The sequence below is a fragment of the Phocoena sinus genome, chromosome 7 (genome assembly GCF_008692025.1).
Source record: "Phocoena sinus isolate mPhoSin1 chromosome 7, mPhoSin1.pri, whole genome shotgun sequence".
Classification (NCBI taxonomy): domain Eukaryota; kingdom Metazoa; phylum Chordata; class Mammalia; order Artiodactyla; family Phocoenidae; genus Phocoena; species Phocoena sinus.
The window spans coordinates 8,430,207-8,445,081 of NC_045769.1; the positions used below are offsets into that span (position 1 = coordinate 8,430,207).

At 42.9% G+C, this 14,875-nt stretch overlaps 1 protein-coding gene and 1 non-coding gene across 11 annotated transcripts in view; both read right to left on the bottom strand.

The window, feature by feature from the left end:
• ARMC9 (armadillo repeat containing 9) overlaps nt 1-14,875 on the bottom strand; it is a 138,594-nt gene that overhangs the window by 109,997 nt on the left and 13,722 nt on the right. For all 10 annotated transcript variants that reach the window (XM_032637400.1, XM_032637398.1, XM_032637403.1 and 7 more), the window contains exons 5-8: nt 13,733-13,888; nt 9,996-10,088; nt 5,900-5,924; nt 11-168 (exon numbers count right to left, since the gene is read on the bottom strand). In XM_032637400.1, the coding sequence (XP_032493291.1) occupies nt 11-168; nt 5,900-5,924; nt 9,996-10,088; nt 13,733-13,888 (432 nt within the window). The remainder of the gene's footprint in view (nt 1-10; nt 169-5,899; nt 5,925-9,995; nt 10,089-13,732; nt 13,889-14,875) is intronic.
• On the bottom strand, nt 14,351-14,458 carry LOC116757274. The gene has a single exon (XR_004350920.1). It is a non-coding gene; the product is annotated as a U6 spliceosomal RNA (small nuclear RNA).

Genomic DNA, 14,875 nt, shown 5'->3' on the forward strand with positions numbered 1-14,875 from the left:
CCTTCCTTACCATCTTGCCACTGACTGTGGCCTCCAGAGAATCCACCAGCTCTGCTGTGACTCCGATGAGATTGTGGTAGTCCACCTGGATCTTATTGTACCGTTTCAAGTACGTCATTGACCTACGCTCAGCTTCTACCAGCTGCTGGTGGAGCTGCTGCAATACTTCTAGGAAGACAATATATATTTATATTAAAACAAAAAAGCAACCATTTAAAAGACCCCTACAAAATAAAAAATAATTATATTCTTCTCAAGGGAGTACCATGCCTACTGTCAGAATATTTTACCATAACAATGAACTTGATGCTCCGTATTTGTGTTTAACACTTCTTCTGTCTCATGCCACTTTTAATTACAAAGTGCTTTGTAATCACTGATTTTTTTCATTTCTTATCCCCGGTAGTTCAATTGAGTCATCACTGGCTTTCCTAACAAAATCTATTTCCTTGGCTGAACCCCATGCAACTTCTTTTAGTTCCTCTCTCTATGTACAAGAAACAAACTCAATGTTTCTTTCTAGAATCAGCTCACAAAATGGTTGAACCAAAACTGAGTTTTTTTCTCTGTTTGTGCCCCGTGAGGTTGTCTGGGGGATAACTCATAACCGCAAGAGAGTTCTTCATTTTAAGTAAAGGTTAGGGCTGCTTGACAGGTGCTGAGAAAACTCAAATCCAGGATTAGGTAAGATTCCAGGTGTTCATTCTGCCAGTTCGATGAAGCATAAGTCTTAGAGCGGCAGCCTTGGAAGGTTCTAGGGTTGTCTCCTTGGAATCCCCCCCACCCTGGCCCCGTACCCCATGGCAGTGCTTGACGGCCACGCCACCCTGGGCACAGTTGGACTATACAAATCTTCTTCGGTGTCAGTACTCCTTGGCCCTATCCTACTTTTTCCCTTTCCTGGAAGGCTATGTTTTGGATGGAAGGACGTGTTGCTGCCCCCAAACCCACGTTAACTCAATATTGTCCCGATCCAGGCACTGTATAATACTTAAAGCCTTCATTTTAGAACACATTTCATGTATACAGAGAGAGCCTTTACAATTATAAAGACCAAATATAGCCATTATTTTATAATAACTTTAATGGAGTATAATCTCTAAAAATATTGAATCACTTATGTTGTATACCTGAAACTAATATAATATTGTAAATCAACTATAATTCAGTTAGAGACCTGGGTTCAAATTTCTACCCTACCAATTTCTTGCTGGGTAATCTGGGGCAAGACACTTAATGTCTCTGCTTCTCATTTCTTAACCTATAAAATGGGGAAAATGGTAATGATCTTGAAGGGTTATTGTGGGGATTAAAGAACACATATACTCAAAGTGCCAAGCACACGGCTGGCCCACAGCAGCTGCCCACACACAGCAGCTATTATTATTATTGCCTTTCACGGAAAGGGGTCAAAGATTTTCTAAATATATTTCTATGCAAGTAGATAACTTGAAAAAGGGGCTGAAAGGTTACGTCCTAAAGCAGTGGTAAGGCACATTTTGAAATATATCAGAATCATCCAAAAATAAAGATGATCAAGCTTTACCTTCAGAGACTCTGACTTTGTGGATATTGGGTAGGGGCTAAGTATCTATGCTGTCAACAAACTCCCGGCTCTGACACAGACCACGAGTTTGAGAAACACTGTCCTAAATTATGTTTTCCTCCTAATTTGTGTCCTAAACAGCTATGAGGATCACCCACATTCAAACTGTATTTCAAAAACTTTCATGTGTCACAATTGTTGATGTGCAGAAGTAAAATATTTTAACTACTAAAACCCAAAATATCACATAATGAATTATTATTATTATTGAACGCCCATCAAATCTCAGTATTGAAAGATAACTTTAAAAAGTCATCTGACACAAATTTACATCCAGTACTTGAACCTCTGGAGAACATTCTTAGAAATCATTTATCAATCTTCTCCTAATATAATATTGGGAAGGAGTCACTACCTTCCTCCTACACTAAGTATCATTTAAGCTTCTTCATACATCCAAAACTCAAAATTACATAAACAAGAACTTCCAAGGATGAAAATTTTAGATTATTCATAGTCCCATTTTATGGGAATAAATATTAAAGAGTATCTGTGACATTTTTCTCAACGTGTACCAAGCGGCAGACGAATGAAATACCAAAACCCATTAGCTGGGTCGAATGACTTCCCAAATTATCAGTGTTAACGTCAACAAAGTAGTCCCTCTCTAAAGGGGACTGTAGCAAAAAACTCTCCCCCCCACCCCCCACCACATAAACTCATTGTACGATTAACTAAACGTTAGGGACTATTTGTGGAACTTTTGCCTTGGGAACCCAGAACTGGAATTTATGACAGTTTCAAAGTATGGTAACCTGAGGCAAAAGAGCCTTCACTGCCAGCAGCCTACAGGAAAGAGAGAAGTAGGCAACTGGGCTGAAACGTTCATAACCCTTTCAAATACACCATTTAGCAAAAAGAGCCTGCTATCCAGAGATATCACCTTGCAGACACCTTAACTGGCTACACACAGGACCTAACCATTACTGTAAGCTATTTGGGTTACAGCTCAAAATATCAACTTTATTTCTGAGCATTAAACAGAACTTTGACTCTTTTTTTCCCTGTCAAATTGTGACGGGGAAGAGCTAAATCAGACTCCATGTTCCGATCTGTTTCTTAGACTTTAACCTTTGCTTTTCGTTGCTTTTCTTATTATAAGCATACCTAATAGCCTGCCTCAGGGAACCCTGCCCACCTGTGGATGGCTGCAAGAAAGAAGAAACTAACACATCCTCTCTCCGAGTCTGGTCATTCCAGAAGATGCTTTGCAAGACTGACGGCCCTTTTACTTTAATTCACCACCTCTCCCTCTCTGATTCTATAAAAGAAACTGGCATCCAGACCCAGATAAGATGGTTTTCCAGAGACACCGGTCTGCCGGCTTTCCGAATAAAGTCGTATTCCTTGCCTCAAGACCTTGTCTCCGATTCATTGGCCTGTCATGCGGCGAGCAAAGCGAGCTTGGACTCAGGAACAAAAAGTTTTAGGAGACAAGGACAACTAAGCTAAGATGCCTTGCCATGCAAGATCTCAACTTTTAATGGAGATGTCTTGGTCCATGTTATTTGAATGAAACTGTCGTAATCATGCCAGCAAAATTTATTGAGACTCTTTTTTTTTTTTTTTTTTTAAAGATTTTTTTGACGTGGACCATTTTTAACATCTTTATTGAATTTGTTACAGTATTGCTTCTTTTTTTATGTTTTGGTTTTTTGGCCACTAGGCATGTGGGATCTTAGCTCCCCGACCAGGGATCGAACCCTCACCCCCTGCATTGGAAGGTGAAGTCTTAACCGCTGGACTGCCAGGGAAGTCCCGAGACTCTTTATATTTCAAAGCCACTGACATAATTTGTGCAAAAGTCCAAAGAACTGCATCCCAAGCTTTAAACAAAAGATATATACAACCAAAAGAATGCCAGTTAAGGTCACAAAGAGTGACCTTATATTTCCTATAATTTCCTGTATTATATAATTTCCTATATTTCCTATAATTCGAGTATGAAATGAATCAATAACAAAAGTGATCCTACAGAAAAGCAGTCAAGCTTTCCCTTGTTAACATTTCTACTTCATTTAGATGCATTGTTGGTTTTTTTTTTTAAGAGTTAGATGAGGGGCTTCCGTGGTGGAGCAGTGGTTAAGAATCCACCTGCCAATGCAGGAGACACGGGTTCGAGCCCTGGTCCGGGAAGATCCCACATGCCGCGGAGCAGCTAAGCCTGTGCACCCCAACTACTGAGCCTACACTCTAGAGCCTGCGAGCTACAACTGCTGAAGCCCGTGCGCCTAGAGCCCGTGCTCCACAACAAGAGAAGCCACCGCAGTAAGAAGCCTGCGCACCGCAATGAAGAGTAGCCCCCGCTCGCCACAACTAGAGAAAGCCCACGCACAACAACGAAGACCTAACGCAGCCAAAAATAAATTAATTAAATAAATTAATTTAAAAAAGAGAAAAAAACGAATTAAGGCAGTTCTCTGGGACCCAAAGGACGCAGGTTGGGTGGTGGTTTTAAAATATGACTGCAGGGTCTTTGACAGTTCCTTCCCATCAAGAGGTGGAATGTAAGTCTCCTTCCTTTGAATGTGGGCTGGCTTTAGGAATTTGCTTCTAATGAATAGAACACACCAGAAACAACACTGAGTTACTTCAGAGACTGGGTTAGAAAAGGTGACACGGCTTCCATCCAGCCCCCTCTGGGGACATTCACCCTGGGTGGGAACCCGGCCAACAGGCCCTGAGGAAGCGTCCACGTGGGCATTCTAGTCCAGGGCCTCTGCTGAGAGCTCAGCCGAGAGCCAGCATCAGCCACCAGACCTGTGCACGTGGAAGCCTTGGAGACAGCTCTACCCGGCTCGGTCTACACCCGGGAGACACCCCGAGGGAGAACTGACTGAGCCCACAACTCCCAGACCACGCAAGATGAAAGCAATAAGAATAAATGGACATGGTTGCTTTATGCCACTGAGTCTGAGGCAGCTTGCTGGGCAGCAAGAGAAGTAGTGAGGCAAAGGAGCATTTCTGGGGGTTGCAGGTCGAGCCCCGAGCGCCTGTCCCAACTGAGGAGCTCCAGCTGTGCTGAACGGGAGACAACCGGCCTGGACCTGCCCTGGCCAAGGCCCGGAGCTGCACTAACCCAGTAGGGAGCAGGCCCGGGCAGCCGCAGAGAGAGACCCCAGGTACGCGTCCTCCGCGTAACCATGCTGGGGGCAACGCCACCTCCGGGAGCTCGAGGCTGCAGCCTGTGACCCTCGGAGCGGTCCCCACTGCTCCTCTGAGTTCAGGCGCGGACCGAGGGCATTAGTCCTGCCGCTCCTCCACGCAGGTCCCTCTGAGTTCCGGGAGGGGAGGCCCAGCTGCGGAACCAGCGGCGCAATTAGAACCGCTGAGCTCGAGGCCCGCGAGGCCACTGAGGGCGAGAAGAAACACCCAAGCGCTTCCCACCTGAAGCTACTGAAGCACGCGTGGGAATCAAATCTGCAGCCCCGCTCATCATTCAGTTCCCTGGCACACCAAGAGCTAAATAATTTACTGATGCTTCTTTTCTTTAGAAAACTTTAACTCTCTAAAAGGAAACAGAAAAACAATGGCAGGAAGCTTTGCAATCCTCTCTAACATGACTGCTGTGAAAAGGGCAAATGTGTTATTTCACGTAGTAAAACTCCACCTGCTGGAAACTGAGGATTATGCCCTCAATAGTTATCAAAGGCATGAAGCACATCATATAACCCTTTGCAGCAGAATAATTTAAGCAGTTTTCATAATGTTGTATCACAGACAAAACTCCGGCAAAGAACCCCAACTGTGGCCACCAATTTCATGTTAACTAAAAATTTTCTCACCTTTCTGGAAAATGAACAGGTCTGGTAAAAATTACTCATCTTGGAAAACCATCATTTTATGCTAAAAGTGTAAGGCTGGAATTCCTACTCTGAATGCAAAAAATGGAAATGCTCTGTAAGAACGAGAACTCCATATTGCTGCGGAGATAAGACCCTGTTAAAGTAGTTTAAGGTAAAAGTGAAAGATACTGAAGTAACTCTTTCCCTACCCACACTGTACTGCGCCTTCTAACTGTGCTGCTGCACTTAGGTCCCTCTGGCTCTTGCTTGGATTCTCGTTGTTTCTCCGTGTCTTAGTTACCAGACATACAAGACAAAGCTAACAATACCATCCACCCTGAAAAGGGGGTCTCAAGGAACGCAGATTAAAAAGGACTACAAAGCACTTCATAAATATTTAGATTTTTAAAGCCCTCGTTTGCCAAGTCCGCGGAATTCTCTCCATTTCATCACTTAAAACTCGAGTTGGCAAAGTTGTGATTTAAAATTTTTCATCTAGATGATTTACCTTTGTTGCTTTGTCCATTCTCCTTCTGGGATGAAAGAAGTTCAGGAAAACAGGCATTCAGGAGGCAGAAACTCAGGGTATCTCACATTGTGTTGGCCAATCTGAGAAAGAGCCCCAGCGTGGTAAAAAAGAAATCTCAGGACAGGGAAGGGCGCTTCTTAATGTTGCTATAAATAACTAAGACAGTTACCGACTTCTCGATTTTTGGGTGACTCATGACTCACAGATAAATCCTCCTCTATGCACCCCAAGAACCACTCTGAGTCCAACAGCCCCTAACTGGCCTCCTTCCCCCTTCAAAAACCTTCCCCACAGCTACCAAAACGTTTGACTAAAAGTGCAAATCTGAATTCATACCCTTTAACGCTGTAACTTCAGTGCTAAAACGTTAGCCTAAGAAAATTGAGAATGGGATGAAGAGAACATGGCACGGTAACTACAACCAGACTCTGGCACCAGACTGCCTCCTGGGTTTAAATCGCAGCTTCCACACATCTGGCTGCATGTCTGATAGCAAGGTATTTACCTGTTTTATTTGGGTTTTCTTAATTTAAAAATATATATATTTATTTATTTATTTTTGGCTGCATTGGGTCTTCGTTGCTGCGCGCGGGCTTTCTGTAGTTGCGGCGAGCGGGGGCTACTCTTGGTTGTGGTGCACGGGCTTCTCATTGCGGTGGCTTCTCTTGTTGCGGAGCTCGGGCTCTAGGTGTGTGGGCTTCAGTAGCTGTGGCACGTGGGCTTCAATAGTTGCGGCTCGCGGGCTCTAGAGCACAGGCTCAGTAGTTGTGGCACACGGGATTAGTTGCTCCGCGGCATGTGGGATCTTCCCGGACCAGGGCTCGAACCTGTGTCACCTGCATCGGCAGACGGATTCTTAACCACTGCGCCATGAGGGAAGTCCCTGGGTTTTCTTAATTTTTCTGGTAACAGCTTTATTGAGATGTAATTCACATATTATATAATTCACCCATTCAAAGTGTACATTTCAATGGTTTTCAGTACATTCACTGAGTTGTGCAACCATCACTACAGTCGGCTGTGGAACATTTTCATCCTCCAAAAAGGAAACCCTGTGCCCGTCAGCAGTCACCACCAACCCTCCCCCAGCCCTAGGCAACCACTGTCTACTCTCTGTAGATTTGCCCCCTCTGGCCCCTTCATACAAATGGAATCATACAATATGCAGCCTTCTGGGTCTGGCTTCTTTCATTTGGCATCATGCTTTCAAGATTCATCCATGTTGTAGCACAGATCAGTAATTCACTCACTTTTATTGCCAAATAATATTCCGTTACACGGACAGACCACATTTGGTTTATCCATTCATCAGTCGATGGACATCTGGGTTGTTGGCACTTCTTAGCTATTTCAAATAATGCTGCTATGAACATTCATGTACAAGTTGCTGTGTAGACACATGTTTTCATTTCTCTTGAGTATACAGCTAGGAGCGGAACTGCTGGGATGTAGGTAATTTCTATGTTTAAACTTTGTGAAGACAACCTATTTTTGAAGAATATTTAATGATATGAGGAAATTCTCTCATTTGATAAAAAATATTTTAAAATACACATACATATAGCTGTCTATCTTCGTTTATTGTAAACATTACATACTTTGGGGTGTATGTATGTACACAAATGCATTTCTGTGCTTTCCAAATTTTCTATAAGGAATATGATCAATTTTATAATCGGGAATAAAAAAAGAGTGTTTTTTTGTTTGTTTGTTTAGAAATGTAAACATAACCATGCTATTCTTCTTCTTAAAATGGTTCAAAGGCTCCTCATTACTTACGGGACCTCATAGGAACCTTCGTGCCCTGGGCCTGCCTAATCTCTGACTCTCTCTCTCAACTCTTCTGCTCCAGCAATACTGAATGCATCATAGTTTCCCAAACACACAGGCTCAGTGCCTTTGCACGAGCTGTTCCCTCTACCTGGAACTCCTGTCCCTCATTCTATCTGCCTCACAGACTCCCACTGTACTGTTCAAAACACCAACTTGCCTGAGACAACTATGTCTTGGCCTTTTCTTCGTGTCCCTAATTCCTAGCACAATATTCAACCTAATATATGTGTTGAACTGAACTCCAAATATTTCCACACAACAAGGGAAAGAAAGGAATAATGTCTATAGTTACCTGCTAGACTTCAGTGTATTTGCTTCAAAGCATGTTGAACAGGATAAAAGGTAACAACTATTTGCAAACTATAATACTAACAGCTAACAGTCAGTAACACAAGCGCTTCCATGTGTTGGGCTGTTTTAAGCAAGTTTTTCATGTATTAACTCAATCCTCATATTATTCCAATGAAATGGGTGCTATTATTAATATAACTAATATGATTTACTACGTAAAAAATTTCTTTTAGAATCTTTACATCATCCCCATTACCTTTTTAAGGAGAAACGCTTTTTAAAAGTGTATTCAAGTAATCATAAACCAAGTTGGAAAAGTCCTAATTTCACTGAAAACTGTCCTTTTATATGGAACTCTAAGAGGGAAAAGAATTGGGTATGCAAACATAATGGTATGTGGGCAGAGGGTAGTATTGGAACAAAACCTTAAAGGATATAAAAGCAGAGAGGAGAGCTGTACTCAGCCCGATGGTGGGCGGTCTCAAAGTGAGGCTGAGGACTTGAGTACGGGCCACAGGGAGCCACCGGAGGCTTAGGAAGCTGAAGCAGGAGAAACACGCCATGAAATCCCAGGGATTTCAATTCAAAGAGTTCAATTAGGAAAAGAGAATCCAGTGCTTTGGAGTTAGAACGGAAGCAGAAGGTATTATGCAGCACAGTGGCCTAAATGTTTTATTAAATTAAACAAAAAACACCAACCTTACAATTCAAAATGCTATATTCTTGTTATGGAATAACTTTTGATACATTCTTGCTCAGAACAAAAGGAGATGAACGTCCTTAGAGACGCACGAGCTTTGGGAAATCAGCCTCCCACGGGCCGGGCGATCCGTGACATTCTTCCCCGGACAAGCTCCATCTACACCTGCTGCCTGGTCCCCTGTCCGGTCAGTGCTCCCTTTTTACTCTCAAAAGTGTCCCTATTTAAACTGGATTGTGGTGACGGCTGCACAACTCTATCCATTTGCTAAAAATCATTAAACAATGCGCGCACCGCGGGTAAATTTCACAGTGTGCAAATTACAGTTGTTTTTTATTTATTTATTTTTAACATATTTATCTTTTTATTTGGCTGTGCCGGGTCTTAGTTGTGGCACTTGGGATTTCTAGTTGCGGCATGTGGGATCTAGTTCCCTGACCAGGGATCGAACCCGGGCCCCCTATATTGGGAGCACGGAGTCTTAGCCACTGGACCACCAAGGAAGTCCCAACAAAGTTGTTTTTTAAAAGTCCTAAATTGAGGCTTCCCTGGTGGCGCAGTGGTTGAGAGTCCGCCTGCCGATGCAGGGGACACGGGTTCGTGCCCCGGTCGGGGAAGATCCCACATGCCGCCGAGCGGCTGGGCCCGTGAGCCATGGCCGCTGAGCCTGTGCGTCTGGAGCCTGTGCTCCACAACGGGAAAAAGTCCTAATTTGAGTGACAAGTTATATATGACTTGTCCATACGCCACGGCCTCAAGGCCTTAAAAGTGACTAGCTGATCTTCTGCGAAGGACAATTCTTCCAAAGAGTTATTTTTCAAGAAGACAGACTTTTTTTTTTCCTACTCAGACAGCTTCTCAGCACGTGACATGAAAATAGGACCCTCGCCGCGTCTCAGAGACCCAACGCCATAGAAGTCAATCCTTTACAGCAGTGGTCCCCAACCGTTCTGGCAGCAGGGACGGTTTCGTGGAAGACAATTTTTCCACGGATGGTGAGGGCGATGGTGCGGGTGGTGATGCGAGCGATGGGGAGCGGTGATGAAGCTTCACTCACTCGCCCGCCGCTCACCTCCGCTGTGCAGCCCAGTTCCTAACAGGCCGCGGACTGGTTGGCACGCGCTCCCATTAACGCTTAATTCGCTCTTAAGTATGAAAGCAGCACGACCACAACTATCCCTGTTTGAGGACATCTAGGCCAGTGAGCTGCTCTAACACCACAGGTGGCCTCCATATGCTTCAAAAGGATACATATAATGTTAAAAGCTTCGGCGTGTTACTGGCTTTAAAAATTAAAGCCAGAAACTTTTCCAACTTCAACTTTAATTCTGGAGTCCAAGGATCCTGAAGGAAAGGAAAAAAAAAAAAAAACAAGGAAAAAAAAGAAAAGCACTAGATCATTAAATGCCAACAAACATTGTCAAGTTGTGGCCTTTAGGGTTAAATAACTCCACCACAGTTACTGAAATCAGAAGCAAGATGTCTTGCCAGTGGTGTGATGCTGTAAAAAACAGGTTTTAGGACATTTCACCAATTCACTTATAGAAGATTCGAGAGCCCACAGCAGGAGGAAAGAAGAGAGTACTTTCATATACAGAGAAAAAATAACCCTGTACATGATTTGAATTTTTCATGTGATTTAAACACAAGCCTGATAAGTAACCTTATTATGTTGAATACCAAAAATAATGCAGTATGGTTTAGGCATACGTGGCACTGGCAGGAATACACAATTATCGCTAAGTTACTGAGAGTCTCCAGAAGAAGACTCATTTCCATAAACCTCATCCAGACAAGAAAAACAGAAAGAAGCTGTTATCTGCCTCAAATACTCCATCACGTCCAGCATCATGACGTACATCTAGTTTGATTTGCTCTTTAAAAATAAATTATTTATCTCAAATAATGCTCATTGAGAAGGAAAAAATAATGACTCACGTAGTAAAAGAATAAGTGTCACAAGCAACGATCTTTCTCAGGACAATTTTTCTGAGTCTTCAGACAAAAGTATCCGCCACCTAAACCAACAAGTTCCACTAGAAAGAAGCTCTGCCACTAAAAACTCATGTCCACTTACCTCTGAGATCCTGCCCCATCTCCCCCAGATCTGCCCATCCTTCCCTATTTCTCCCCCCAGCTCTAATCCTCATCCACGCCTCCCACGCCACCCCATCAGTCCCTCCAGTGTGTTGTCTGACCCTTTGAAAAAACACTGCCAGAAAAGCAGAAAAGTCTGATATTTTAAAAAGATTTTGTAATTCCCCAACACAGCATGATGACTTCATTTCTCATGTGTCTGTTGTGGGTTGAATTGTGCCCCCTAAAAAGACATGTTGAAGCCCTAATCTCCTCAGAATGTGAGGCCAGGGGAACGGGGACATTGCAGATGGAATTAGCTATTAGTGTAAGCTCTTAATCCAATATGACTGCTGTCCTTATAAGAAGAAGGGAATTTAGACACAGACACAGAGAGAAGATGGCCACGTAAAGACAGAGCAGAGATCTGGAATTATTCAACCACAAGCCAATAGACACCTGAGGCTACCAGAAGCTGGAAAAGGCAAGGAAGCATCTTCCCCTAGAAGCTTCGGAGAGTGCACGCCCCTGCCAATACCCTGATTTCAGACTTCCGGCCTCCTAAACTGTGGGACAATAAATTTCTGTTCTAAACCACCCGGTCTGTGGTCCTTTGCTATAGCAGCTGCAGGAAACTTATAGCGTGCTCCAGCTCAAGGCTCTCTGTGCTCAACCATATAGAAAAGAATCTCAGGAAAGGTCTGCTAGATTGGCCAACATAAACGAAGACATCTTAAAAAACAAAACAAAATAAAATATGTGGGTATCCCTAGACACACTACAGTGAAATTATACAATCTTAAAGGCCAGAGAAAAAAGACAGACCACGTACAAAGGAACAGCAATTAGACTGACGGCCAACTTCAAAATTGCAACAGTGGGAGCCAAGAGATGAAATAAAAATACCTTCAATGTCCCAAAAGAAAGTAACTGTCGGTTCCAATAAAGACGTTAAAAAGAAAAAAAAAAAAGAAAGCAACTGTTGGGACTTCCTGGCAGTCCAGTGGTTAAGACTCTGCACTCCCACTGCAAGGGGCACGGGTTCAATCCCTGGTAGGGGAATTAAGGTCCCACATGCCGCGTGGCCAAAAAAAAAAAAAAGAAGAAAAGAAAAGAACTGTAAACCTAGTATTTTAACCCTATCTGAGAAAGCAATAAAGATGTTTTCAGACAAACAAGAACTGAAAGAAGGGATCCTCAACTAAAGGAGATTTTAAAGGAATGTATTTAAGGTAGAGGAGAAAATGATCCCAGATGGAAGGTCCTCAGCGCAAGATGGAGTGGTAAGCAAACATACTGGCAAACCTAAAGATAAATCTATACACATACTGACTGCATAAAATAATAAAAATTTCAAAATTGTGGGGTTAAAGTATATAACTAAAATATTTGATAATAATAGCACGTAAGTTGGGAAGGAGATAAATGAGGTTAATGTATTCTAAGGTCCTTGTAATGGTCAGGAAGAGAATAAAGACATTAACTTTAGATTTTATTATGTACACTGAAGTATCTGTGATGACCACCGAAAGAATATATTTAGAGAGTAGGGCTTCCCTGGTGGCGCAGTGGTTGAGAGTCCGCCTGCCAATGCAGGGGACACGGGTTTGTGCCCCGGTCTGGGAAGATCCCACATGCCGCAGAGCGGCTGGGCCCGTGAGCCATGGCCGCTGAGCCTGCGCGTCCGGAGCCTGTGCTCCACAACGGGAGAGGCCACAACAGTGAGAGGCCCGCATACCGCCAAAAAAAAAAAATGGAGACTAGCAAAAGGAAAAAAAATGGAATAAAATGACTCTCCATGAACACTGATGGTCTCTAAATTCCTGAACTCTGAAGAACTTGGCCTCTGCCTTGGAACATCAGACCTGCTGCGGCCTCAGAGGGACCCTTCCCTGACGCTGCCGGCTCATCCTCACCGTGATCTAAGCTGTAGCCACGCTGCCATGTCATAATTCTCATAAACAGAAGCCTTGACTGTGAGAACTTTCACAACTTTCTAACCGTTTTATATTTTCAACCTTCTAGGAGAAGACGGTAAAACTAAATTTGGACTGACCAAAGAAACAAGCACAGAATTCAACTGTGCTACTATACAACAATCCGGCTTTGATGAGCTCAGTCAAGGACCTGACCTTCAGTTTAGCAGCTACTATTCAGGAGTAATGAAATTTGTTTTACTGAATTATAGCAGAAACTGAAACGTACTGAGCTTGGAAGAACTGCATCCGTCGTTCAATGGCAGGGGAGTAAGCACGATACAGACTCTTGGAAACAGTGTGAGATCTTTAGAAAAAGTATCTCGTTATATCAAAACATTTGTCTCTAAATACCTTTCAATAAACCTCTCAGTGGGACATACTAATTTTAGTAAGTCAACAAAAATTACCTTAATAGGTAAATCTTATTCATAAATATTATTCTAAAATGTCAACTAAAATGAAGTATAACAATTAAAAGAGCTATAGGCAAATAGTCTGATGGTAATATAGTACACAATCAGGTAACCAAATATATACCAAGTAAGTGAGAATTTTAACACAAATCAAAATATTCATAGCCAGTGATTGTGTAAAGCAGCCTAGTTTTTTTTCAGGCTACTAATTTTCATCGTAATTGAATAAGTTATTGTTTCAATACCGCAGAAGTATACACAGAATGATTTAAGAGGTTAGTATATTTTAAAATATTTTGTCAGTCTGGGTTAACAAGTCTTGGTGCAACAACAAAAAAGCACACTTTATAGCACAAGAAAAGTTTGTTAAAGCAAACTACCTGTACATTCTTTTAAAAAACAACATAACATAAGCAAATTTTAGCCTTTTTACAGCATCATTCAGAAAGCACCAATGTATACAAGGTGAGACTGCCATGCTGCCCAGGATCTGAGACAAGGTTCGGAGGTGGTCACTTACCTGGAAAAGCTCTTTAAATGAGGGGTGGACCATGGGATTGGGAACAAAAGGCAGGGCATAGAAAGGGAGAAACTCCGTGGTCTGGCTCAGCGCTGCCCCTTTGGTCTCCAGGTAGGTTTTGAAATAAGAAATCCTTTCATCCAGTTCCTCTTTGTCCTGCGAGGAAGGGAGGATGCTCTTTTGAGATCTCCTGCTTGACGCCAGCTCACCTGTTCACCTGTCCTCTCTCCGAGGCTCCTTCAGTTCCAGCCACGTCGCTGGCATCCTCCCCGTCTGGCCCAGCCTGCGTGCCGTCACCAGTCATCCTAACATCACCCCTATTTCGCCCCTTCGTGAAACTGTGAGGAATAGCAGAGAACTAGATATATGATACACACAGTTCAAATGCTGCCTTTTCAATCTATCGTTACCATTTTCTCATATCCTTAAGATTCTTCATAAACATCATTCTTAATGGCAGGACGAAACCTCATCTCTTGGGTCTATCATAATTTATTTAGCCAATTCCCCCATTATTAGATATGTACATTGTTTTCATAGCTCAGATCTCAGAAATAACCATTTGTCTGCATTGCTGTGATTTCCTTTCCAGAGGTTTTTAAGGGTGAAGTTACTGTTTTTAACATGGAATGCTTCAGGAATTTGCATGTCATCCTTGCGCAGGGCCATGCTAATCTTCTCTGTGTCGTTCCAATTTTTTTTTTTTTTAGTATATGTGCTGCCGAAGAGAGCACTTAAAGGTGAATAGTTTTTTGAAATGGAAGTTTTCCATATCATCGTTCCTTTCCTTTATTAGGCTAACTAAGAAGTGATCCCGCCTGCTTTCGCTGCTTCCAGGTGTAATCCCAGGCAAGTCGGGTCCCCCGCCAGGGTTTCCATTTTCTCCTGGGCCTCAATGAGAAGGTCCACCCTGGCCTCGCCTGTTACGTCCCTCACAGCCTCATACACAGGCCAATTCTTCTCATCAGTGCATCTCACTTCACCTACACCATGAAGCCCACCGGACTTAAAAAATTTATTGATCTTTTTATCTTACAGAAAAATGGAAAAATTAGAAAATAAAAATAAATGCAAAGAAAATGAAGTCTCCCACAACGGCACCCACAGGAGTCCTATCTTAAGGAACAGCATTCCAAGAATGGC